This window comes from Pinus tabuliformis, chromosome 5_1, assembly GCF_031772625.1.
Source record: "Pinus tabuliformis cultivar Carrire ecotype Pingquan chromosome 5_1, CPIR1, whole genome shotgun sequence".
Lineage (NCBI taxonomy): Eukaryota > Viridiplantae > Streptophyta > Pinopsida > Pinales > Pinaceae > Pinus > Pinus tabuliformis.
The window spans coordinates 872,366,639-872,393,562 of NC_142305.1; the positions used below are offsets into that span (position 1 = coordinate 872,366,639).

Consider the following 26,924-nt stretch of genomic DNA (forward strand, 5'->3'; position numbering starts at 1 on the left):
ATTGCGCAGTTTTCACTGTCAGTCTCCCCTTACTGCCTGCATTGTCTCCCTAGAAAAATTGTGCATATTTTCCCTCCAGCCGAGCCAGATCCCGCAGACAGTCACTGCTGATCAGGACTACCCATCTCAGCCTCCTAGTGACCTCTACGCAATTGTCATTGATAGTGCCCGGAGCCCGCATCCCATCCTGAAATGTGTCTATGCAATTTCAGAACCTTGTCCTCTCTCTCGATCACCTACACCCGAAAACGAAATATGATGCATCATGGTAGACTAGGATATTTCTGGATTTGATGTCGTCTCATCATGAGTGATTGGAGATACAGGTACATGGATGAGACATGGTACGATGACGAATGGGATGAACATGGAGCGCATGCTAGGAGACTTGTTCGTGAATGGACGAGCACACTACGCGTACCAAGCAGCGAGTGAAGGAGACACATGTGCATGCATGAAGTATCAAGCGAACACCAAGACCATCGAAGACTTCGTAGACCTTGTCATGCAAAAGTGAAGCTATGATACACCAAGAGCACATTCATCACTCAGCAGCACTGCAGCTCGACACGAACACCACCACTAGCATGAACATACCAGCTTTGTCATGTTGAGTCATATCATGAGTCATCTCGGCCACATCACTATTGTGGACCATACTGTTGTAATCAATGTAATGTAACGTGGAAGTCCATAAGACCCACATGCAAATCTGAAGAGTCATGTAAGTCAAACAATCATGAGGGAAGTCGAACAACCAAAAGGGCTAGTTTCACCATTGGCTATAAATACACCTCATTTATACATGCAAAGGACTTTTCACCTTGGCTCCTCCCACATAGCCTTGAGAGTCTGCAATATTTTCTTTGATGAGCGAGCAGTGGCTCCAACGCCCCGCTATCGGGGTTAGCAAATGGTGTACGAATGTGGCTTGGAAATTTCACTTAATTCATAAGATTTTTAACAGGCCAGCACGTTTTCACACATGTATTGTATTCGTTTATAAGACAATTCTTTTGACGCTTGTAATTCATGTGGCTTTAACCTGTATTAAGATAGTTGAACTATTTCAGTTTTTTTAGTACATACGCCATTGGAAATGTGTTGTATCAATTGTTAAAATTGTCTCGCCCATGTGGGACATCCTGTTGGAAACTCAACATATTCATTCTTGTAAACTTGTTATAACACCCATCACACTCGCGTGGACTATTTCGTTGGTTGTTGTACGTGTTATCTATTTAGCTTGTGTTTGTGGCTGTTGCATCCGTGTGGACTACTCCGCCAGAAGCTGTGCATGTCTTGATGTGTTGTGTGTCTCTAGCATAGTTTGGACTATTCCCTTTCAACATGAGACTCACCTCTGCAGTGAAAGAAATTTGACACAAGCGACACTAAGCACTCACCAGGCACGCGAACCTCATTGTTCTAAGACAAAGCAAACCACTCTTACGTGCTAACAAGAAAGAGCTAAGGAAAATCTTTAAGATAATGGAAACCGGGCCATCCTACCGGACGGGACTCCTACACCAAATAGTGTGAGGTCTAGTTGGGACTTCATACCAGGGAGATCCCCTGAATGTTGGCGGGTCCATCACCGTCAACATTTCTGGCGCTAGAAGGAGGGTCAGATGACAAGTTGAGTCCTCACAATATTTTCTGAATCTTCGCATACTTATCATGACTAAACACCAAATTCATCTTCCAGAGTGTATGTCTTATGGAAATGACTTTGAGATCTCGGAAGAGCTCTGGAATAACTTGTCACATAAAACATACGATGGTGGAGGCCAAGTAGCCTTGGTTAGACACGTGGTTGGCATTGTAGGCTCCTGTGAAAGGCATGAAATATTTGAAGATTACATGACCTGCACGTTGTTCACATACACGCTTCGAGGGCACCCACTGCATTGGTATGCCACGCTACCCAAAAAATCTATTCACTCTTTCCATCATCTGATCGTAGAGATAGACCGTGCTTTCAATCATTTTGACCATAAAGCACTCAATAAAGAAATTTTGAAATTACAGAAAGCACCTGATGAATCCGTTGAACAATTTTACATGTGCTTTCGTAATCTTGCATATCGATTTCCTGAAGATGAAATTGATTGGGAATTCCTCAATGGAAGATTTAACCATCTTCTTTACATATATGAAAATCTGCAACTCTTAGAATCATTCAAACCCCTCCCAGCATACTTCGGTGATGGAGCTACGCAATCACAAGCGGAAAGAGTTGTTGTCATAAGTGATTGTCCACCTTCCCCTCATCAAACAACTCCACCCCCGCAAAGTGATGTGGGAGAACATGCACACACATATGTTGAACTATCACATCCTCCTACCCAACCTTCTCTTGATATCTGCACAGATTTGGTTTGCAAGCCTGCTGGTTGCCATATGGACTCGTTACCGCAACCTCCGTCCCCACGTTCTATTGATCCTCTGGATTGTATTGTCTTGTGTTCTTTCATTCTGGACTCCACACTTGTTGTGAATGAGGATCAAGTTGTTGACGAAGTAGGTGTTGTGTAGCCAACCTATGCTATCATTCATGATGATTGTGTGTGGGGATCTAAAGAAGAACCTGTGGTGAAGGATGACTCCCTTCCATCCGTGCCTCATCCACTCTATCCTGACATCCCTTGTGATTCTGCAACTATTGATTCCCCTGTGAAAACTTATTTCCTAATGTTTCTACTTCCAACCGTTCATAGAACACATCAGATGTTAGTTTGTCATTACATTGCGGAGAGGACACATCTTCCTCTTAAAATATGTCCCATTTGTCATCTATCATTTCTAAAAACACAAAGGGTGAACATTCTTGCTTCTCATCTACCCCTTTGCACGATTCATCAAATCATGAGGATGTCGATGAACATCCCAAATTTTATGATCGTGGTTGTCATGATCTTTGTACTTCTTCAATTATCATGATGTTGATTCCCTCATTGTTAATATTTCTAAGCTATTGGCCTCTGATGATCTATTTATTGACGGATTGGAAACCCTACAGGCTGTCGAGGAACTTCAACCTGGACTGATGGTTATGTCAAGCCCTTGTTGTCCTGAGGTTGGTTCCACTACCAATCAGAAAATTTTTGAAACACCCAAGGCTCCTCATCACTCTCTGCTTCACATTAAAGATCAACCAAACACCCAGATTTCGCTTCCTCCACTCAAATCACATGATCCCGTCGCTCAATATTTTAAGGAATCTCACACGATGAGTGTGCTTGCAAAGCATAATTTGTTGGTATTTCTCATGTTCGCTCGTATTTCATAGTCCAAAGAGTGTGTATGTTTACCATCTGCATGCAGTGCGTTGCAACACCATGGTACATCTGCAGAATGTTTGTTTTGTGCATTCGCTCTTTTCTATTATGTGGATGTTTTAGAACTCGCAGCATGTTGGTCTTCGTTGATCTATCTTTCTTGTCTGTTGGTTTAAATGCATATCTTTCTTGTTAACCATGCTTCACCAACATGGGCCAGCCAATGCGCCAGTGGCTGCATTGGAAGTATCAATTCACGTGAGTAGGCCCATGCAGGTTCAGCGTAGGAGTAGGAGTAGTATTTACTTCTTGCTTTGCTTTGTTGTCTGGTTTGCATGTTTGTTTTCTTACTTACTCAGTTTTTTTTGCTTGCTTACTTGTTTTTCTTATTTGTTTTTCTTTCGCTCTACTTCATATTTTTTCTTTTTTCTTTCTTTTCTTGCTTGTACCTTAGGTTAGCCTCTCGTGGAACCGTGTTTGGCTCTCGAGACAAGCTGGGTAAATCTAATAGGACTTGTACAGCTATCAACATCTGGTTATCTGTTTTCCTCTCTCTTTATGAATAACTTGTTGTCTTCAGTCGATGATGCCTTGAGGGAAAATACATTTTGTTTAGAGTGAGTCTTGGTGAAAACGCAAATCTTGCACTATTAACTATTACTGCCAACTCTAATTGGTTCTTTTGGTTTAACCCTTTCCAGCTTAGTAAAGTAGAGTAAGGTGAGGGGAAAAACCTTAACAAGTATGTTAGAAGTATACATAACATAATTCTCTTAAGGAACAACCTCTTCTGCTCTCAATAAGTCGGTATCCCTATTTCGCCTCTGAAATAAATAAGTGCCTATACACAGTTCTTGAAAAAAAAAGAAACTTGAAAAATGAATAAGGTGAAAGAAGAGAAAGGCTTCCTGCGTAGATAGGTGATCCAAGTAACTCTACCAGGGTACCGACCAAGGTCGATGGCATTGGAGTGATGCTTGTGTTCCTGCGTGACTCCACTGAGGTACTATCCAGGCTTGCTGACAGTGAAGCAACACCACAGATGAAACTTAAACTCTCATGATTATATTACTTTTTCACCAATATACCCCTCATCCCCAATCAAAATAACGAAGTTGACTTGCCTTGGAATGTGTGTTGACTGATCAAGAGCATGGCAAGTGCTACACCTTTCAATCAAGCTAGTGTGGAAACAATGATGATCAAAAAATCGAACAATACTTTCGGAAAGGTTAGACTCGCTTTTTCGAAGCAAGGTCCATTCAGAGAGCTGGAGTTCTACCAGTGTGTCACCAACTATTGTAGCAGCTACAACCACCCTCCAAAATTTGGCTCGTATGCAAATTTCAAGGCCTACCTTGGATCCTACAATCGATCATCCTTGGTCACTTATTGGTAAGCTGATGATTTCAAGCTCCCCTCCTTGATCCTAAGAGTTGTCCGCGTTCTCATATTTATAGAGGATGTTTCATTTTCGAGCATAGGGGTTGTTGCTTATCATGCAAAGGGAATGTTGTTTTGCTTCAAGGGAAATAATGTGCGCATGAGTGGTTTTCATCACATAGACATGTTTCACACTCACTTCACGCACTCTTGTCACGAAGGTTGTTGCATCAAGAAAAGTATGTCTTATGTATTTTAAATGGTCTACGTTGTGTCACTAAGTGTTTGTGTGTGATCATAGTCAATTCCTATCAATGTTTACATATGTTTCACTGATCTCACATTTAGCCATTTTCTTGAGAAACGTAGCCTCATCCAGCTTCTCGGAACTATTCTCTTTACTTCTGCAACCATCAAGCTTCCTCCCTTGCTTGTTGAAACCCCGCAGTGCACAAAGACACCAACCTCCCTTACCTGCTGAAACCCTACAGCCTGCAGAGACCCCAACCAGCACTGCTCTCCACAAATGCGCAGAGCAGTCAGGCAGTCAGCACTGCTCTCCAAAAATGCGTAGAGCAGCCTAGTTACACTGCACTCAGAAATTGTGCAGAGGTGTCTTCCCAAGACCCCCATCCTACAGCAGTGTCCTATGCCTCAAAACTGCAGTCCAAGATGCCCTGTCTGTCTTGCATGCATAAACTGCACAAACGGGCCTCCCAGTGCCTCATTCTGGCAGTAATCACTATCTGCTAAAATTGCGCAAATATACCTCTTAGTGACTACAGAAAAAGGTGAGATGTTGAAATCGCTTCCAAGGAGTTGAGGAGAAGGACCAAGGAACCAATTAATGGAAAATATCATGACCGCATGCAAACTCCATCAGATGCATGATCATCTTGAGGGTAAGTACGGTAAGTAAAGAACACCTTTTGAAGTACACCTCTTAGTTGATTTTGTAGGACTACTTGTCATTGTCATATCATCATGTCCTCAGTAACATGCATGTGCGCAAACACGAAAAGTTATTTTATGTGTTTCTTCTACATGTCTTTCTTCCTTTTCACTTGTTTGACCAACTGTTGTCTTTGGCATGTTTCCTATTATGTCATGCTTGCAGCCTCGTTTTGGTGATGTTGAAGGTTGTGTTTGAGTTTTGTTCACTATGTAAACATCTATCGTGCTCACACATGATGTTGTAAGCATTGTCACACAAGTGTCATCGCAGTCGTCTGAATTTCTATCACAAGTGTCGCGCTTGTCGCTCACACCCATTAGTCAGTCACTCTAAGTGCATGTTGTCTTGATGGTTTGAGGTGTCTTGTCATCAAGTCATGTTGAGTGTGTGTTCGCAAGTTCATACATGTACGAAGTCACTCATTCACACACTTCGTCATTTTGTCGAAACTTTGTCGATTGGGCCATCCTCCAACAGTTGAACCTTCATTGAGTTGCGTTGCGCAGTCTCAGCCCTCAGTGAACATGTGTTGCTGCCCAGAATTGCGCAAAGCTTGAGGCTGACTCCGAGGCAATTTGCACTATGTAATCTTCAAATCAACCAGGCTGAATATCACCCAGAATAGCGGAGAGTTTCTTAGCAAGCCATCCAAATCTATGTTTCCTGTAAGCAAATCCATCAAGCCTCCAGCTGGTCAACCAGAGAGTTTGACCGGGCAGTGACCTCGGGCCTCACTCTCCAAAAAATTGCGCAGAAGTTGGCAAGCATGCTTGCTTCCATTGATCGAAGAAATGTGTAGACATGCCGGACAGACACTCACTTCATGTCACTACACTGCCATCAAAAATTGCGAAGTTTTCTTAGCCATTCACCCTGTCATTCGGTCTGCTACTGCTTCTAAAAACTGCGCAATTTACATGGGTTTTCTCCTAGTTGCCTAGCATCCCGCTCAGCCCAGAAACTGCACAGGGATGTGTTGCAGGCCATCCTCCCAGCTATGCGCAGTTTTGGCCAGCAGCCTGTTGCCAGCCTTCCCGGAGAGATTGCGCAGTTTTCACTACCAGTCTCCCCTTGTTGCCTGAACTATCTCCCTATAAAAAATTGCACAGATCTTCCCTCCAGCCGAGCCAGGTCCCATAGGCAGTCACTTGCTGATCCAGACTAACCATCTCAGCCTCCCAGTGACCTCTATGCAATTTTCATTGACAATGCCCGGAGCCCACATCCCGACCTGAAATGTGCTTTGTGCAGTTTCAGAACCTTGTCCTCTCTCCTGGTCACCTACACCCAAAAACGATAGATGATGCATCACGATAGACTAGGATATTTATGGATTTGATGTCATCTCGTCATGAGTGATTGCAGACATAGGTACATGGATGAGACATGGCATGACGACGAATGGGATGAACAAAGAGTGCATTTGAGGAGACTTGTTCGGGGACAGACAAACACATTAAGCGTACCAAGAAGCAAGCGAAGGAGACACATGCGCATGCATGAACTACCAAGCGAACACCAAGAACATCAAAGACTTTGCACACCTTTCCATGAAGAAGTGAAGCTATGATGCACCAAGAGCACATTCATCACTTAGCAGCATTGCAGCTCAACATAGACACCACCAGCAGCATGAACATACCAGCTCTGTCTTGTCGAGTCATGTCATGAGTCATCTCGGCCACATCACTACTTTGGACCATACTATTGTAATCAATGTAATGTAACATGGAAGTCCAAGAGACCCACATGTAAATCTGAAGAGTCATGTAAGTCAAACAGTCATGAGGGAAGTCGAACAGTCACAAGGGCCAGTTTCATTCTTGGCTATAAATAGCCCGCATTTGTACATGCAAAGGGCTTTTCACCTTGGCTCCTCTCATATAGCCTTGAGAGTCTGCAATCTTTTCTTTGAGGAGCGCGCAGTGGCTCCAACGCCCCGCTATCGAGGTTAGTGATGTAATGGTGTACGGATGTGTCTTGGAACTTTCACTTAATTCAGAAGCCTGTTAACAGGATAGCACGTTTTCACACATGTATTGTATTCATTTGTAATACTATTCTTTGGACGCTTGTAATGCATGCTACTTTAACCTGTATAAAAATATTTGAACTATTTCAGTTTTTTTAGTACATACGCTATTGTAAATGTGTTGTATCAATTGTTAACGTTGTCTTGCCTGTGTGGGCTATCCTGCCAAACACTCGACATATTCATTCTTGTAAACTTGTTCTAACGACTATCACACTCACGTGGACTATTCCGTTGGGTGTTGTATGTGCTATCTGTTCACCTTATGTTTGTGACTACCGCATCCATGTGGACTACTCTGCCGGAAGATGTGCATGTCCTGATGTGTTGTGTGTCTCTAGCAGAGTTGGGACTATTCCCTTTCAACCAGAGACTCACTTCCACCCTCTCCCTCTGTAGTGAAAGAACTTTGACACAAGCGACACTAAGCACTCACTAGGCATGCGAACCTCATTGTTCAAAGAAAAATCAAACCACTCTTACGTGCTAACAAGCAAGAGCTAAGACAAATATTTAAGATAATGGCAACCAAGCCATTGTATCGGATGGGACACCTTCACCAAATGGTGTGAGGTCTAGTTCAAACATCATACCGGGGAGATCCCCTGAATGTTGGTGGGTCCAGCACCGTCAACAAAACCCTAATCTAAATTTCAATCTATATATATCGTTGCTCTGAGATCATGGAATCTTTGTTCATCTTTGACTCATATGGCTCATTCATATATATATATATATATATATATAGTGACAGTTAAATCAACATCAAACATTGATATGATATAGTTGAACCTCTCTGTGGTATCGAATTGTTAACGATGGAAGCGTTATCTATATGGTTTGGCTCTATGCTCTGAAGAATCTACACTGACTTTAGACAATGACATATGACAGCGAATGACTTGGAAGTAACATCACTTATTGTATAAATTATCTACATGACTCCTGCATAGTGATGGCATTATATGGAAGTGACTATCTATAGGACTCCTAACAATAATTTTCGCTGCTATACAACAATGATTGGATGATCTCCATGTACTATATGACTTATTCTATGACAACAATGGACAATAATGGTCGATGGAAAAAAGTTTGGATAAAAGTAGCAAGATGAATTGAACCGGATCTTTGCAAAAGAAGAGATACATAATGAAGGCTATGAAAATGAAGTTGTCTCTTTTTTAATGAAGTTGATACATATGAGACCAAATCTCTGCAAAGTACATGATAAAATGCCTTGACGAAGTACGAATGTCTTTTTGAAACACATCTCAATAAAATTTCTGAGATTGAAGCACCTCTATTTGAAAGTGTTGACATGTGAAGAAAGACCAGATCTTTGCAAAAAATAAGGAATTCTCTATGGTTCGATAGTTGACAGTTTGAGGTGTATCTAGAGAAAGATGACAACATTTGCTGAACAGGACTATGGTGAAAAATGATCCTCTAGTTTAAGAAGGAGATGATGTTTTTCATAAAAGATAAGTGCTTTATCTCTCTTCCTGTACTATTATTCATTTCTTTAGTAAAACTAGTCTTTTGCTTGATTTTCATTACTTGATTTTAACTATTCTTTTGTGATCTCCATGAATAGCATTGCATCTAAATGTTGTAAATTGTATACGTTAGAAGAAGTTATAATATCAAAACAAAGTCTGTGACAAATCTGGGATATATAGGAAGATTCTGATGGAGCTTTGAATCTTGAAAGGGTTGTGGATTCGAAGGAAGCTTTGGATCTAGTAAGAACTATGATTTTAAAAGGAAGTTTTGATTCAAAGGGAGTAGTTAAAATCTCAAGCTTTAAGGTATGTCTTTAAGCATTATATTTAAAGGCTAAAGTTTTGATAGGATTTTGACAAGCCTCTATCCTGGATGAAGTACATGTACTTCGAGGAAAAGCTTGGACTTGTTAAGATAAATTATCTGTAAGAAGGACCATTAATAAGATAATAATAAGGGAAAACATTCTCCAGATTTAGGATGAATGGTGCATATTATTGTTGAGGGAAGACATTCTCCAGATTTAGGATGAATGGTGCATACTATTGTTGAGGGAAGACATTCTCCAAATTTAGGATGAATGGTGCATATTATTTTTGAGGGAAGACATTCTCTAGATTTAGGAAGAATGGCCCAAAATATTGTTGAGGTCCAGTTACTCAGAAGAGTATGTGTCTTTCTATGTTGACCCAGTCACTCTATAAGAGTGGGTTCCTTTAGTCAGGCTCGGTTACTTGTTGAGTGAGCCTTTTGGCCTAGAGTGAGGCATGCGATGTTAGGGTTTGACCAAGATAATGGAAACCCTGTAATGTAATGATCCTTTAGGATTTTTACCCTATGGTGTGAGGAGTTGAATGTCCTCTAGGGTTTAGCCAACCCTGCATAATTGGAACACAAATGTTCTTGGAGGTTTGACTTTGGTGATGACAAACCTATACTAGTTTGTATACTATGAGGTTTGGGTGCCGACTAGATCATGGTGACTATTTGTTGTACCTTAGGTTGGGTAGCATGTATGATGGTACATAGAGTTGTTGTACCTTAGTCTGTATAGCCTGTATGTGTTGAATGAAATGTAACTAGGTTCGGTCTTCATAAATGTACTTTTGATATTTGTACTTATTCAAGAAAAGAAATATTATTTTTATAATATATGACAATGAGTTTCTTGCTCGTTGAAATAGGTCTAGCACATGTTAAGTGTTATAGGTCAATCAAATAGTCAAAAGGAAATGTTGAAGGCCTTAAGGGCATGTTACACCATGTATGATTATGTATTAAAGTGAAGAGAATACCTCCAAGAAAATTCAAGTCTCCTCCTATGCAAAGGAACCATCAAAGAAGCTCCTTCAAGCATGTTACACCACCATAGAAATCATCTCAAGTCTGCTCAACATGTCGGCCTACAACAGTTAACATGTCAGCCTTCTAGTCGACCTAAAAGGAGGGAAATCCCTCTATAAATAGAGGTTTTCAACTCCATTACAATGCAATCAAGAGCTCTGAAATCCGAGGGAAGAAGAGACTAAGAAAAATAACAAAAAGGAGGTCTTCTAGGGTAGCGAAGGAAGAGAGAAAGAAGACGAAGATTAAGGACTGTCCAGTGTCTATAGGGTGAACACACATCCACACGTGTGAAAGGGGAAGGGTCTGGTTGTGGCCATAGCAATAGAAACTCATTGTTGGCATATCTATCTAATTGGAATAGGAAACTAGACCTATAAGGTCTCCCAATCAAGCAAAGGAGAAGGACACTCAAGTGAAGGAAGAAAAGAGCGTACTATATAAAGGAAGTCTCCACACGTGTGGAAATATAGGGCTGCAGGACAGTCATATTAAGCCTGCAATCTTTGTGAAAGAGAAGGCTCGGTTGGGAGGCAATAAGGTCATCTTCTCAAGTTAGGAAGGCTCCATATCAAGTGAAGGAAGAAAAGGTCAAGGTTCATCCTAAATCATACAATCTAAGGTCTCTACAGTTGCCGAAAGAAGTATCGAAGGGAGGAAGACAAAGCGCTGGAAGGAGAAGGAAAAAGTGTTGCAAGAGGAAGAAATATTGAAAGGACTTGACTTGTCCTTGGAGGATCTTCTTATCAAGGGTATAGGGTTTGGCATTGATCAATAGAAGCTTCAATAAGAGAAATTCACGAAAGGGTTTTCCTCTCAAGAGAAGAGAGGTTTTGGCCCTGGCAGAGAGCCAACATATTGTGTTCTTGTTCTTATGTTTTGGTAGCAGTTTGATGAAGTACACACACAAGAATTAATAAGAAGAAGAAGAAGATTAAGCTAACAAGAAAAAGTAAAAAGACTCCACAAATTGTTATCAACTAACAAAGAATCACACCACTTATTTGCCCTAGATTCTTCAACATGGTATCAGAGCTAAGGTGACACGTCAAGGAAAGGGAAACTCAAGAACACTCATCAAGGAAAGTCATCTACAAGGTTGAAGCATCAAGCCAAATCTACTCAAGGAAAAGAAGGCCTATCACCTATCATTCACCGAGGAAGACTATATAACAAGAAGAAGAGCCTTACATAAAGGCACCTACAAATAAGAGAAGATTGAAGCAGGACCTACATCAAGCTACAAGTCGTCAAACAAATCTCATCATCAAGCAAGTCCACTTGGAGAAGGCAACTTGAAGAACATCAAGATCCTAGGAAGGCAAGCCATCAAGTCTTCAAGGAGAAAGAAAATCCACTACATCTCAAAATCTATCAAGTAAGTACATGTCCCCTTCTGAATATATATCAATGTCTTTTTGCAAGGAAAGAAATAAATTGGTAGGTACTAATAACTTTCTTGCATGGAAGAAGTGGATTGATTTACTTCTCGAGGAGAATGAACTTCTAGAACATGTCAAAGGGAATATCACTATCCCTGCTAAGGAACAAACTCAAGCCTTATCTAAGTACAATAAGGATGAGACAAGAGCTCAAAGGATTCTGATAGAATCAATCAAAGACTCTCTCCTTCCTTATGTCTCCAAATTTGAAACATCAAAAGAAATTTATCATAAGCTAGTAGAGCTATTCTTGGTATCCACAACCGAAGAAGTAATATCTCTAAGGAATGAATTGGACAAGATGAAGATAACAAAGGAAAGAATATCTCCCTACTTCATGAAAGTCTCTGAAATGAGAGATCAACTTCAAGAGCTTGGGGAAATCATGTCTGACAGGGAGATGACAACTGTAGTACTCAATGCTCTACTTGAGGATTGGGGCAACTTCACATCAAGCATATATGCCAAGAAGGAAGAAACCACACTCAATAAAATGTGGTCTCTATGTAGGATAGAGGAAACCAGACTTAAAGAAAAGGAAGATGTGGGATCAAAGGAGCAAGCATTTGCTACCATGGCCAAGAGAAAGGGAAAATTTGGCAAATTTGGTCCACGAAGAACAAACAACAAAGACATGTCTAAATCCAATGTTTTGAATGCCAAGAATATGGACACTGCAAAAGGGATTTTCCTAAGCTTAAGAAGGACAACAATAACAAGAGAAAGAGGGAAGAAGCTCACATGAACCAAGAGTTGAAAGAATAAGAAAAGAAGAAAAATAAGGAAGATCCTCTAGATCTCTACTATGACTAGGTCAAACTCTTTACTTCAAGTCTTCTTTCAAGGTTTTGAGTAGGATAGGAGCATGTAGGAATAATTTAAAATTGCTAGCTAGAAAAATCTTCTAGAATCTAGAAATACATGGAGTTCTAGATACTCATGTAGGAAGAACATTTATAAATAAGAACAAAATACATGGTCAAAAATATCTTCTAGAATATAGGAGCATGGTAGATATAGCTCAAGATATTCATATAGAAGGAGAATACCTAGTATAGGATCTCATCCATGATAAAATAAGATTGATCATGATTAACAATCTTAAGACCTCAATCATCAAAAGAAAAGAAACATTTGCAAGGCGAGGGTCTTTAAGATCCTATGATGGAATCTTCAAAAGAAGGTTCATGAACCTAAGCAAATGTCTCATTAGGAATCTCATTCATGGGATTCAAGAAAAGGATGATATGCAGGCAAGCTAAGATGAAGCAAGAAGGGCCACACAAAGGACAACCAAATTAAGCTAAGATAATCAAAGGAGAATCAAGATGAGGTATGTATGTATCAAATTTTAGTCATGTTATCATTTGTATATTATTGAGTCATGGGAATAGTTATATAACATGATCAAGTATGAAAGAATCTCTTTCACCAAGAACATGCTCTAAGGCATGTACTACAATGCAATGAAGGTCAACAAAAGGATATGCTCACATAAGGACTATAAGATTGTTGACTAAGAAGCAAAAAGAAATGTTGACTAGTCCAGGAAGCAAGCAATGAAGAAGTGCTCTCACAAGGAGCATAAGGTGGTTGACCAATCTATCCAAGAAGAAGATAATGAAGAAATACATCAAGCATGTGAAGAACACCATGATCACAAAGAATCACTATCTGACAAAGAACCATTGAAGATATATCCTGAAAGAAGGCAAGACCACTCTAACAAAGGCAGGAAGGACCCTTGAAACCTATGAAGGCCTTGGAGATATGAAAGATGCAGATAACTAATTCTACTCTACGAAGATGTCATGATGAAGAAGCCATCCAGCAAAAAGCACCAATTAATGTTGAAGCAATATCAGGATGAAGTCATGATGGGCTACTAGGTTGAAGCATGTAAACAAGCAAGTACAACAAAGCATCCATGAGAAGAGTATTCTGAAGCATGGACAAATGACAAAGGAGTAACCAGATGACAAGAAAACCTTATGTATGACAAGAAAGCCACTTTCCACGAAGGAAGCAATGACATGACAAACCAGGAAGGAAAGTGATCAATGGATGGTGCCCTACCTAGAAGAAGTTCAAACAAAGACTTCATGACATCAAGCAAGAAATGAGATCAAGCAGTTGAAGGACCCACGAAGAAGAAGTTGATGATGAATGAATGACTCCCTAGTTAAGAGGGAGCCCTGACAAGTCCCTAATCAAGAGGGAGTTTTGGATCACCCCTGATTACAAAGGAGTGACATTTCTGTTTTTTCCATCTCATGGCTAATGCACTAGACCAGGACTAACAGCCGTAAGTCTCGATGAAGGCCATGAATGGAAATGTAGACACAACATTATTGTCTTCACTTGGAAGAAAGAATGGGGAGATTAGGTAATCATCTAGGATCTGATACTCTTTAAGGATGTGTAGGGCATCCAAGACAATAGTAGGCAAGAGGACCGATATTTTTTGAGGGTTGGGAACCCAAGATAAGAATAGTCCTAGAAGGTCATACTCAGAGAACACCCGGGTGGGTATTTACCTTGAGAGGTAGTGATGGAGGTGTCTATAAATCATTGGTCTCGCCAGCATTGTAGCTCATGATCTCATGAAGAGATGGAGTTGTTAGTCAAGGCCTTACACTATGACAATGTTGATGGATATGATGCTATAACAAATGGATTGCAAATCAGGTTTCTCTTATGTGAATTCTTCAGAAATTGATAATAGCCAAACACCTTGTAATATTGTATGAATACCTCCCTAGTTAAGAGGGAGTGTTGAAGGAAATGTAACTAGGTTCGGTCTTCATAAATGTACTTTTGATATTTGTACTTATTCAAGAAAAAAAATATTATTTTTATAATATATGACAATGAGTTTCTTGCTCATTGAAATAGGTCTAGCACATGTTAAGTGTTATCAGTGAGTCAAATAGTCAAAAGGAAATGTTGAAGGCTTTAAGGGCATGTTACACCATGTATGATTATGTATTAAAGTCAAAAGAATACCTCCAAGCAAAGTCAAGTCTCCTCCTATGCAAAGGCACCATCAAAGAAGCTCCTTCAAGCATGTTATACCGCCATAGAAACCATCTGAAGTCTGCTCAACAAGTTGGCCTACAAATAGTTAACATGGCATCCTTCTAGTCAGCCTAAAAGGATGGACAGTCCTCTATAAATAGAGGTTTTCCACTCCATTACAACACAATCAAGAGCTCTGAAATCCGAGGGAAGAAGAGGCTAAGAAAAAGGACGAAAAGGTCTTCTAAGGAAGTGAAGGAAGAGAGAAGTTGAAGATTAAGGACTATCTCTAGGGTGAACACATAGCCACATGTGCGAAAGGGGAAGGGTCTGCTTGCGGCCATAGCAACAGAAACTCATTGTCGGCATATCTATCTAATGGGACTAGGAAACTAGACCTATAAGGTCTCCCAATCAAGCGAAGGAGAAGGACACTCAAGCGAAGGAAGAAAAGAGCTTACTATATAAAGGAAGTCACCACACGTGCCGAAATCTAGGGTTGCAGGACAATCATATTAAGTCTGCAATCTTTGTGAAAGAGAAGAAGGCTCGGTTGGGAGGCAACAAGGTCATCTTCTCAAGTTAGGAAGGCTCCATCTCAAGCGAAGGAAGAAAAAGTCAAGGTTCATCCTAGAGCATACAATCTAAGGTCTCTACGGTTGCTGGAAGAAGTGTCAAAGGGAGGAAGACAAAGTGTTGGAAGGAGAAGGACGAAGTGTTGCAACAGGAAGTAATCTTGAAAGGACTCGACTTATGCTTGGAGGATCTTCTTATCAAAGGTCTAGGGTTTGGCATTGATCAATAGAAGCTTCAATAAGAGAAATTCACGAAAGGGTTTTCCTCTCAAGAGAAGAGAGGTTTTGGCCCTCGCAGAGAGCCAACATCTTGGGTTCTTGTTCTTATGTTTTGGTAGCAATTTGATGAAGTACACACACATGCATTAATAGGAAGAAGAAGAAGATTAAGCTAACAAGAAAAAGTAAAAAAACTCCACAAATTGTTATCAAGTAACGAAAAATCACACTACACTTATTTGCCCTAGATTCTTCAATAGTATGATGGTACTTAGGGTATACCTTGGCAATAGCTTAAATGGTACCTAGATCCCTGTAAGATGGGTTGGTACCTTGAAAGTAACCAAGATGGTACCCAGATCCTTGTGAGATGTTGGGTTAGCGCCTTGGCACTAGCCTAAATTTTGCCTAGATCCCTGAAAGATCTTGGGTTGATACCTTGGAAGTAGCCTAGTGGTATATAGATCCCTGGAATAGTATATGTTGATTGTGATGTTGGTACGACTCTTCTTATGAGAATATTTCAATTTGAGAAGTATCCTTGTACCAGTTATGGAATTATGAAGACCTCCCTACTTAAGAGGGAGTGTTGGAAAATGTAACTAGGTTTGGTCTTCATAATTGTCATTATATATTTTATATAAATGCAAAAGAAGAGAAAGAAATATTTTTTTCCAGCATGGGTTTCATGCTCAAGAAATTATTATTTTAATACTTAAGCATGTTCTTCGTGCTTCTAGGTTTTCTTGTGTCAAAGAGTCAAAATCTTATTGTAAAGAAAAGGGAAAAAGAATTTTTAAATATGTATTTTGGATAAAAATTCCCTTTGGAAGCCAAGTCGGCCATGTCTGTCATGTAGGTTCTGCTCCAAAAGACATGATTGTTTGCGCCCCTCTGAACAAATATAAATAGAAGAAAGTTGGAGCTCATTTTGGACATACAATTTGGAGCATCTAATCTGAAATTTTACAGAGAAAGAGAAAGGCCAAAGTTTGAGCGGAAGGAGGGTTTGACTTGGCTTCTAGAATGTGGAAGTGTATTAGATGTCTCATTTGCTCTATTTCTATGCAAAGAGAATTTTCCGAGTTTTCCCTTTTGAGGGGTTTTTCCCTGGCTTGGAGTCTATATCTTGTGTTCTCCATTTTCTTGTGATCTTGATGTTTACGTTTTGATAATTGTTTGATGAATAAGAACATAATTAGATAAATAAGAAGCCAAAATTCACAAGCAATTATCAAAGAAAGGAAAATATACTCTAATTATAAAGCCTCTCGGTTTTCCAACAAAAGGGTCTAGCCACGTTATTATGATGTAAAAGAATCTAGAAGAGTCTATATTGTAACTTTGGATAAGAGTTGAGGTAGTCAATCCTAACCACTCGTATAGGCTATCAGGTTGTGTTATAACTGGGTCGCGATGAGGAAAATGGGTTACATTCTTTCGAGTGCATTTGTTCCATAGCTGAGCAAAATAATAGAGAGGGATAGGAGATAAAGCACATAGAGAGGATTTGTGCATTGTAGTAGCCCGCGAGCCACAAGTCATACTTCTTTGAACTCACAGCCATATTTCCATTCAGACAAAGAGAGCGAAGTGGAATCACCTTCCAGTGGGGTTTTTCTCCTAAAAGGGTTTTGCAAGTCATATCGTGTGTCAAATGTGTATGAACTTTTATTTTTCGTTCTCTATTTTCTGCATAATTTTAGTTTGTATGCATGCACTATTAACAATAAATCTACAGATCCCTAAATCTAATCACACTTTACTAGTGTACAATTTCATATTTTAAATATAATTTTATCAAATATGTTGTGACGAATTGTTTAGTGGAATATCCACGGTAGTTTACGGATCAAAAGAGCATGGACCCTATCATTTGTTGCAATTCGTTGGCATGGATTAGCCCATCCTAGGAGAGGTTTATGTGAAGTGTGATTCCATGATTGAGTCTATGAACACTATTTTTTTTCAAAATGAATGCCCCAAATCTGAGACATTAATAGAGAGATTTTTCACCACCATATAGAATATTCTTCTTAGCATGTGGGATAAGAATTGCATACCTTTGCATTGCCTGGCTCACTCATTAAATCTCAAACACCAACAATGGTTGACTCAATGATGGGCCTTCTTGCAATTCCCTCCTCATGTGGATGGTGAAATTTCACAAGGGAGGAAGGATGCATTTAGTCAAGATAGAGCATCCCTTGATGAGATAGAGGGGTACTTAGTAGAGTTTTCCACCAGCATTAGGAGATCTGGAGGCTATGATGTGCTCAAAGACAAGGGACCTAGGAAGCCCTATGCTTGGTGTGCAACTCATGGGATAGCATGCCCCCCTCTACATCAATTATCCATGAGGCTTCTCTCTCAGGTTACTTGATTCTCTTGTTGCAAGAGGAGATGAAACACATATGAGAATTTGTATAGTATGACGAAGAGCAAGCTTGAGTAGTCCAAGGCAGAGACAATGGTGTATATGCACTCTAACCTCCAATTTATTTGCAGGTAGAGGGAGTGATTGAAGTGTTTCTTCATGATATGAGTTTGGACAACAATGTTGATTAGATCTTAATGAGCCAATGTTAGAGCTAGACACTTTTGACGTTGATGATATTCTTAAGGGGTCATCCTCCATACCAACAAATGTGGAGATTGGATTAAATATAGTGGAGGATGAAGAAGAGAGCAATGGTGATCACATATTGTGAAATAAAAGGTGTGATCCTAAATAAGAGAACCTTCAAAATTGTGTGGTAGCCTTGTTCACAAATTCAATTAGATAAATTTCATATAAACTTGCATGATTAATTTTCCATCCTTTTGTTAATCTACCCAACACATATCAAACTAGTTAACAAACCCAAACAAAGCAATGTCCTGAACTTACTATCTTCATAAATTGAATTTATAGCACCAAATTTGCTTTGTAGACAATGTCAAGATCTTCAAGAAATTCATGTCTAATTCATAACGAAGATGAAGTGTACTTGTAAATTTCAACTATTTCTTATATGCAGATGCTAGAGGGTTTCCTATATTAGCGAACTTTAAGACATTGACTAAATAAGGATTTTAGGTTGGCTAGTCAAAATGTTGACTAATCAATGTCCATCGTAAAGTAGTGAGTCATTAGTTTTTGGTGTTTACTCTGTTATGGTTCTTATTACTAGATATAAATATGTAGATTCTTAGTTAAGGTTAGTAGATAAATGTGTTGATGAGCTTTTTATTCTTCTATGAATTTTAACAATAATAATGTGATATATTCTTTTATACATAATCTTATTGTCTGTCATCTAATGCATGTGTGAATGCTCAATTGTACTATCTTACCCTTTGCAGAAGACAACACCTAATGGCTACTCAAAGACCAAAATAAATGAACTAATAGATATCCAAATTCCTCAGTTTTTCAATACCTAAGCTAAATACCCAAGAACTCAATCCACAATATGTAACCTAAAGAATGTTGCAAGATTCCTAAACTGTTTTGTGCAAGACTTGTTAGGTAAATCTACCATAAAACACATGTCCAATTTAGCATGGGAGGAAATAAAGCACCTTGAACAACATCATCATCATCATATAAAAAACACCCTTAAGACACCCTCTAAATACATATCAAACTACGATTAATATTTCTCTTTGTCAAAATGTTTTGTGATTGTTGTAGGAGACTGATCCATGACAATTGCCTTGGCATGACATATGTAATATCTACAAAGTCTGCAAACATTAGTGATCGTTTTATTGGATAAATCATTTTCTCTTTGTAGAAGCCTTTTAAGGCTTTCAAGTTAATTAAACAAGAGCTACCAAACAATAAGAGCTTTGGATGCCAAGTAAAGACGTGTAACATGCATAATGAATGTGTATCCTCAAAGCAGGTATAGTGCATTTATTAACAACATTTTGTGATGACCAAAACATGAGTACCTAGTTTGCTTGATCGATGCAACCAATCAAGCACATGTTTAAACGTCTGCAATATTACCTTATCAATTGGTGTATTAGTAAGCAGTAGCAAAATGAAATTTCATGATGAGACATGTAATATCAATTCTGGATAGCAAGTGCAGCACTATAACAACTTTAAGTTACTCAGTTCCCAATAACCTGCAGACTTCAAGAAGCCATGAAAGAAATAAAGAACTGATTCAAGTTAGATCAATACCCAAGATTTAATTACAGATAGGATATGTATGCGTTCAACGTGTGAATTATCAATATTACCTCCTGGACTTTGACTTAAGAATTTGGATTTGTAATCACTATAAAAATCAAGTGCAGAGTCATCATAACCAAATCGCTGATAATACAGCCATTTTCTAGACCCAACTCATATGACATGAGATATACAAATAATTATCTACAGAATTTTTACAGGGATTAAAGGATACAGCATTGACAATTTAAAATTCCTACACTCATCGATATTACAGAAATAATCATACAGATGAGATTTAGTCAAAACTAAAAAGAATGGAACTATCTGGCTCTAGAAGAAACAAACTTTCTTTTACTCATACAATCAATAGTACTTCTCTTTGAAGAGGTTACCCAGGAAAAATTCACCCCGCTAATCCTGCAAGAGTTGTATAATGGTTGGCAGAGAAAAATGTACTATGGAGTGGACTTTACAGCTTGCTCTTCAGTGCTCTCTTTGGTATTATCTTCACTCAGGGAAGGATTCGTGATAAAGTGAGAAGACCATAGATCTGGCACTGTCTGAAAGTAGGTAGACATTGCTTTACGAAACCTTTTTTTGTATTCCCTTGGAGAGATAACAGTGGGTGCTTCATTCTTTGGACCTCCCAGAATTCCAGATGCTTTTACCCATGTTTCAAGATGCTTATCCCAAGTATACTGCCTCATATAATCAATAATGCCCAAAATTAGTTCTCGTCGCTCTTCGTCAACTCCAACAAGCAATGAATAATCCATCACATTGATTGACTGTAAACATCAGTGCCACATACAAAACCATGAGAAACTGCTTACCAACAGAATACTGGAACAAATATATGAGTATGGAGGAAAAAACAGAAGCATACTCACAGTAAGAAACGCAGTGTCATTCCAAACAGCTCGCTCTAAAAGGTGCTTAGCCTTGTTCCCAACAAATACTGGAGATGTTAGCATTGCTTCAATAAAATTCTGATCTAGAAGAACTCCACTTGAATCTGTATTGTATCGGTTGCGAAGAGAGCCTTTCAGGTCATAAATCTGAGTTGCAGTCCTTCCAAACAAAAGATTCTCCATCACCATAAGGTCCATCTTAACATCTTTTGCACCTTTTGAATGTTTTACAGTAACCTGCAGAATCAGATTATGAGCCATCCATATTTGAAGTGAACACAAATAAATGAAAAGAAAACTTAGGGGCATGTCAACACGGGAATACTATCATTTCCCAACAACCTTAGGAGCATGTCTAAGAAAATACATGGAAATAACTATAGCAATAACCTGATAAATTCCAAGGATTTTTGCCAGGCATGTGGGGCTTCCTGTACATAACGAGTTTGTAAGATGTTTGAAATATTCTGGGGCAAAGACAAGAAAGGACTCCAATTCTGTTTTAGTGACCTGCTTAATAATGAATCTATCATCGAGAGTTTTTGCAAAAAAAACCTTGCTCTTTCCACCTTGTGCCCCCCACTTTTTACAACGGCTCAGAGAACATATAAAATCTCTCTCTGTTGGGCAAGATTTTTTCTGAAGAGCATTAAATTGTTTTGCATAGTAACAAATTACTGAATATTTCCCTTTTCCCGGCAAATTTTCATCACCAAAACATATTTCTGCATGCCTGATCTTTGTATGTAATACAGTATCTGCAGCCACAATCTCATTGGAACCAGAGGAACTAGAAGTAGAAAGATCCTCAGATAAAGATGTTCTACCCCCAAAAGGAACTCCAGCCACTTCAAAGGAGTTCTCTGTGTTCTGAAGAGAATAAGGAGCAGTATCTCTAACAGATGAGTCTTCAGAATCTCTTTCTGTGTCCTCATCTTTCTCTTTGTGTTTCTCCTCCAATTGATCATCAGAGATCTGAGCCTGGTACTGTTTAGAGGTGACAGCATATGCTATCAGGCTTGTAGGCTCATCCTCATAAACAGCAATGACAGTATTGTCAATGCCAGTCGGTAAGAGTAACTTTGCTCCACCCTGATCAAGCAGCTTAACAGCTGAGGACACAAATTCTGGCTTATAATCACTAATTAGTTCAATAATTCTCATAGATTCCTGAGAGGTGTTACTGAAAATCATATGCAAGTATGAAAAGGGTTCCCAGATCAAGCTTTCTTCAAATTCGGGATAATTTAAATAATGAGCTGTTCTAACCACTGATAGAGGCACGTTTGCATCTGGTAAGTCTGACCCATCAATATCTCGTGTGTCAGAACTAGAATCATTAATTTCAGTCCTTACCATAGATGGAACCAGACTTGGCTTGATGGAATCAGAAACCGTCTTCGAAGGCAGTTCAGAACACGCCCCAGAATTGTCAAGACTTGGAATTGCATTAACAACTCCTTGCCCTTGTGATGTCACATGGGCAGCCTGGCCTGCCAATGAAGGATAACCAGTCCATGCAGCATCCAGTTTATCAGAAAGATTAGACACATTACAAGAATGTCCCTCTAGCACTCTCCTATAAACTCCCAAATCTTTCTCTGAAGTATCCAACATGTCCCCGGTACCAATTCTACCAACTGATCTATCTTCTGAATTATTGTTATCAGTAGAGTACTTGTCACTGACAGCCTGATGTGTTCTATCCTGCCTGACTGGATTCAAATCTTTGATAGTATCATCTTCATTCATTGATATCTGATCTGGTTTCATGGCCTCTGAATTCACTATCAAGCCCACTCTGGCTGCCTCTGTTAATTGATCAATCAAATTGGAATCCTGTTGAATGCCAGGAATGCTAGGGGACTGCACAAGTGCACCAGTAATTATTTTCTGACCAACAACTGGCACCTCTTTATCACCAAGACTAACGTTATTCACTGTACAGCCATAATTATGTTCCTCTGAAATTTTGGCACCTTTGATGTTACTATCATGAATCCGTGCCACATGAATCAACCCTTGTTTCTCGGGATTAATGTTCTCCTGCAAAGAACCATTAAGATCTGGTAGACTAAAGTCTGAATTGACCAAAGACCTTTTCACTTTAAGAGATGAATGCAGATAACAAAGACGTTTATCCCATATATATGATTGAAATATAAGTTTCCGCCTTAAGCGATTAAGCTCTAAAATATCAGCTGCCGGTTGACCAGGTTGCCAGTCTTTGGTGATAGCCATTTGCAATGACTCCTGTTTCAGAAAGAACAATGTACAGAACCAAGTACATTTTGCAGTTATATTAGTATTGATAGAATAAAATGCTACATAATCCAGATAAAGTTTTGAAAGCATACTTGCATTGAGAAGAAAATATATAAGAAACCGATTATTGGACCAAGGATTTTCACCTCAAATTCAGCTCTCTCTTTCTGTAACATCCCTTCAACTTCTGCAATTTTTGTTGACTCTGGAAAAATTGCAGTGGGATAAGGCCCGGCACTTGAAATTTTCTCTTCAACTTGATGAATCAAATCAAAAACCTCCAAAAAGAACTCCTCCCCATTTTGTGTAACCTATTTTACATAATCAGACAGGAGCATTAAAAGACGATACATAAACCAAACCACCTGTTTGTAAGGTTGCAGATCTAGAAATAAATATTTACACAGAAGAATAATGAAAAGGCTGCGGGCACCTCTGTTGCTTCCTTCCTGAGCCAGTCTTGTTGATTTGGGTTATTGAATTCTAGTTTAGCAGGTGGCAAATGAACACTCAGAATATTGATGGAAGAATAATGGAAGCATGCCACCAAACTGCCAAGCCTGCTCCATTGGGAAAGGCATAGAAATAAGTCATTCCAAGTGTCTGAGAAGAGATCATGATATACTAGGTGCAACAGCTGGAAATTATTAGAAGTCAATGACTGATAAATAAGGTATATCCATACCCATAAAAACGAAGACAATCTCTATGTAAGGAATGGCCACAGCTTGCTACTCTACTCGCAGCATTGTTTGAGAAACTAAGCTCTAAAAATTTTCCAAATGACAGACCCGATGCTGCGTCAGACATCAACACTCTCCTGTTTGGTTGAGGAAGTCCATCTTTCCATTCACATTTCAGGCACCGATGCCACATCCATATTTTTCCTTCCCGTTCACCAGGTAAAGTAAGAGGTTGAGGAATTCGTTGAAGAGATATCATAAGCCTTCCCTCCTGATGAGTATAGCAGTATGCATGGGCATCTGGAGGTTTCTCACAAGCATGGCAGCGAGAATTCTGCAATGTCGAGGACAAATTGTAAGTTCCTTATAGCCATAGAAGCAAAGTTTTAGAATACAGTTACATAGAAGACCCCAACTTTTAAAACATGTGTAAATCAATCTTGCAGAACTCAGACTTGGAAATAAATCAACAAGGGTCCAAAATCACTGAATCCAGAAAAACTCAGCGGAAAAACACTGAGAAATAAAAAATGCATTTAATTTCATATTTTTCAACTAAATAATAAATTAAAATATGGACTTAAAACAACATAAGCAAGCTGAATCAACATTTTCCCTATCCAACAAATATGAAAAAAATCTATCTTGGAAGTGTAACATCTGCCACTGCTGCTGATTTTATTGAAAAGATTGGCAAAAAAATACTCACCAAATATTAAAAACTGTAAAAATCACCAACTTTTTCAGCTAATTAATCATTTTATAATTGAACTGCCAATTAGTTGGAGAGTTCTGCAACAGTGGTATAAGTAATGGGCATATGAGTCAGACTTGTACAAGAAGTTTTTAAAACGCAGAAACAGCCACAGTAGAAATAAATACAGACAAAATATCATAAACCAATCAAGCAGGAAAAAAATATTTAAGCTCACAACGAGGACTATGATTTAGAATTAGGAGAAATATATAAAATGGGAGATTAACTGCAGTCTGCAAATGCATGGGCCATTTATATATATATATATATATATATATGCCAAAAGATAAAGAAGCAAACTAAAATTATTTCATGATAATTGGACATAGCCCATGCATTTGCTGACTGCAGTTAATCTCCCATTTTACAAAAATGGGATGCAACATATAAATGCAAGGTTCTACAAAATTTTCATATATGTTATATTATTAGAATTTAAATAGAGTCATCCTTATTCTTCCGCCAAGCGCTTGACAATTTTGTAGAACCTTGCATTTATATGTTACATCCCATTTTTGTAAAACGAGAGATTAACTGCAGTCTGCAAATGCATGGGGCATGCCCAACTATCATGAAATAATTTTAGTTTGCTTCTTTAGCTTTTGGCAAGTTGGAAATTTAACCCATGGAATAAGGTACTAGTTAAACCTAAAAGTCCATTAACTAAAGATTAGTGGCCAATTGCTAAACCATAAGGACTTTGATATGGACCTTGGGCTAATCATCAGCTCTTGAGAGAAAAGACAAGTGGTGCTAGAAAGAGAAATTCTAATTTAAGTAAATTAATTATTCAATCACAATGCATGGGACTAAATGTCAGAAACAAGCTCAACTCTCAAGATGGCTCTGTAAAGTGCAAACATCAATACCTTTAATCCACTTGGACAAATCAGATTTCCCATAGAGGAGAATCAATTCTCCTTCCAATTTTCCACCAACTTGCCTTGGCTATATTTATAGTCATAGTCGGAAGAAAAAATTTCTCTTCCACTTCATCAGCTAGGGTTGGATGGAAAGCTTATGTTTCCAGATTATACTCCACCACTATGGGAAAACTAGAACACACAGATTGCATTAAAGAGATGGGCATTGCCCCTGCTTGAGAGGTTCTTTCTATTCTTTTAGAGTGTTCCCGTCCCTGATCTTGTAGCAGCCAACATAAACTTGTCTTCCCTTGATATTCCCCATACTTGACAGCTCCATTGGCATGTAGCTCTTCCTAGGGGCTGTTGCTGTCCTACTTTTCGCGAGTTCTGGACTGTATTTGGATACCAGCTTTATTCATAGTCTGGGGCCTAGGGTGAAAAACCCTCTTAAACAAAGAATTTAATCATTTCACCAACTATTCCTTCAATGTTGTGTGAAGAATTTTTTTTATTTAGTTTATGCATTTTTCATTGGCAATGGAGCTGCCAATGGTGGGATCAGTGTTACTTGGGAGCGGGAGTGAAAGCGGGGAGCAGGAGCGAAAACGGGTGCGGGAGCAACATTTTCAAAAGCTCCCAGTTTGGGAGCGAATCCCAGAGCGATTTTTATATAATATATATATTTTTTATATTTTTTATATTTTGATACATATATGTCAACAAAAACATGTAGAATGATGAATTAAATATAAAAAACATAAAAAAACATAGATTGATCATTGAACCATATAACATCAATCATCTAGAAGTTATAATCTTCATCACCCACGTCCACAAATTAGTAACATACAACATACTGAGTCTCGTGAATCATGATTCATCAATCTTAAAGTTTCAACTTCAAGATTTCAAAATTGAAAATTTCAATATATAACATTTATCATCATTGATCACAAAAGTTGTACTTGTAAGCTATGTTTAAACTTTAACAATTACAAGAAATAATATCTAACATGAAATGAAATGTTATAAAATGAATTATGAAATGAAATGAAACAACTTTCACAAAGCATCATATTCATAATTCAGAATCATTACCAATAAGTTATAATTGCCAACTTCAAACTTCAAACTTAGATTGTCACAGTCATATATTGTTTACAAAAAATATCATTATGATATGAAAGAGTCAAGACTCAACAGTTATGAAAACTAATAGAAACTAGAAAAGACAAGTAAACTGTAAATCTATTATCTACTACTTCATGTGGCCCTTGCCACGAGAAGTGTCTGATGTATGAGCAGGTCATGGTGGTCTTCTAGGAGTCTCCTCCCACACAGACCAACGACCAGAACCAGAAGGCACATGCCCTCCACGTGAGGGTGTAGATGGAGGCAGCGACAGCAAAGGAACAAGACTCGGAACTCGAGCACTGCTACTGGATGGTGGAGGTGGCATGGTTGTTGCTTCATCTTCCTCTCTCATAAGTTCCGCTTCTAGTTCTTCAAGATGTAT

At 38.8% G+C, this 26,924-nt stretch overlaps 1 protein-coding gene across 2 annotated transcripts in view; it reads right to left on the reverse strand.

Annotated features, from left to right (window-relative positions):
- Nucleotides 1-19,961: 19,961 nt before the first annotated feature.
- LOC149167599 (1-phosphatidylinositol-3-phosphate 5-kinase FAB1A-like) overlaps nt 19,962-26,924 on the reverse strand; it is a 116,742-nt gene continuing 109,779 nt past the window's right edge. For both annotated transcript variants that reach the window (XM_089433049.1, XM_089433047.1), the window contains exons 7-12: nt 23,788-24,119; nt 23,536-23,662; nt 23,249-23,413; nt 21,228-23,090; nt 20,817-21,074; nt 19,962-20,714 (exon numbers count right to left, since the gene is read on the reverse strand). In XM_089433049.1, coding sequence (XP_089289175.1) covers nt 20,382-20,714; nt 20,817-21,074; nt 21,228-23,090; nt 23,249-23,413; nt 23,536-23,662; nt 23,788-24,119 — 3,078 coding nt within the window. In that variant the 3' untranslated portion in view covers nt 19,962-20,381. The remainder of the gene's footprint in view (nt 20,715-20,816; nt 21,075-21,227; nt 23,091-23,248; nt 23,414-23,535; nt 23,663-23,787; nt 24,120-26,924) is intronic.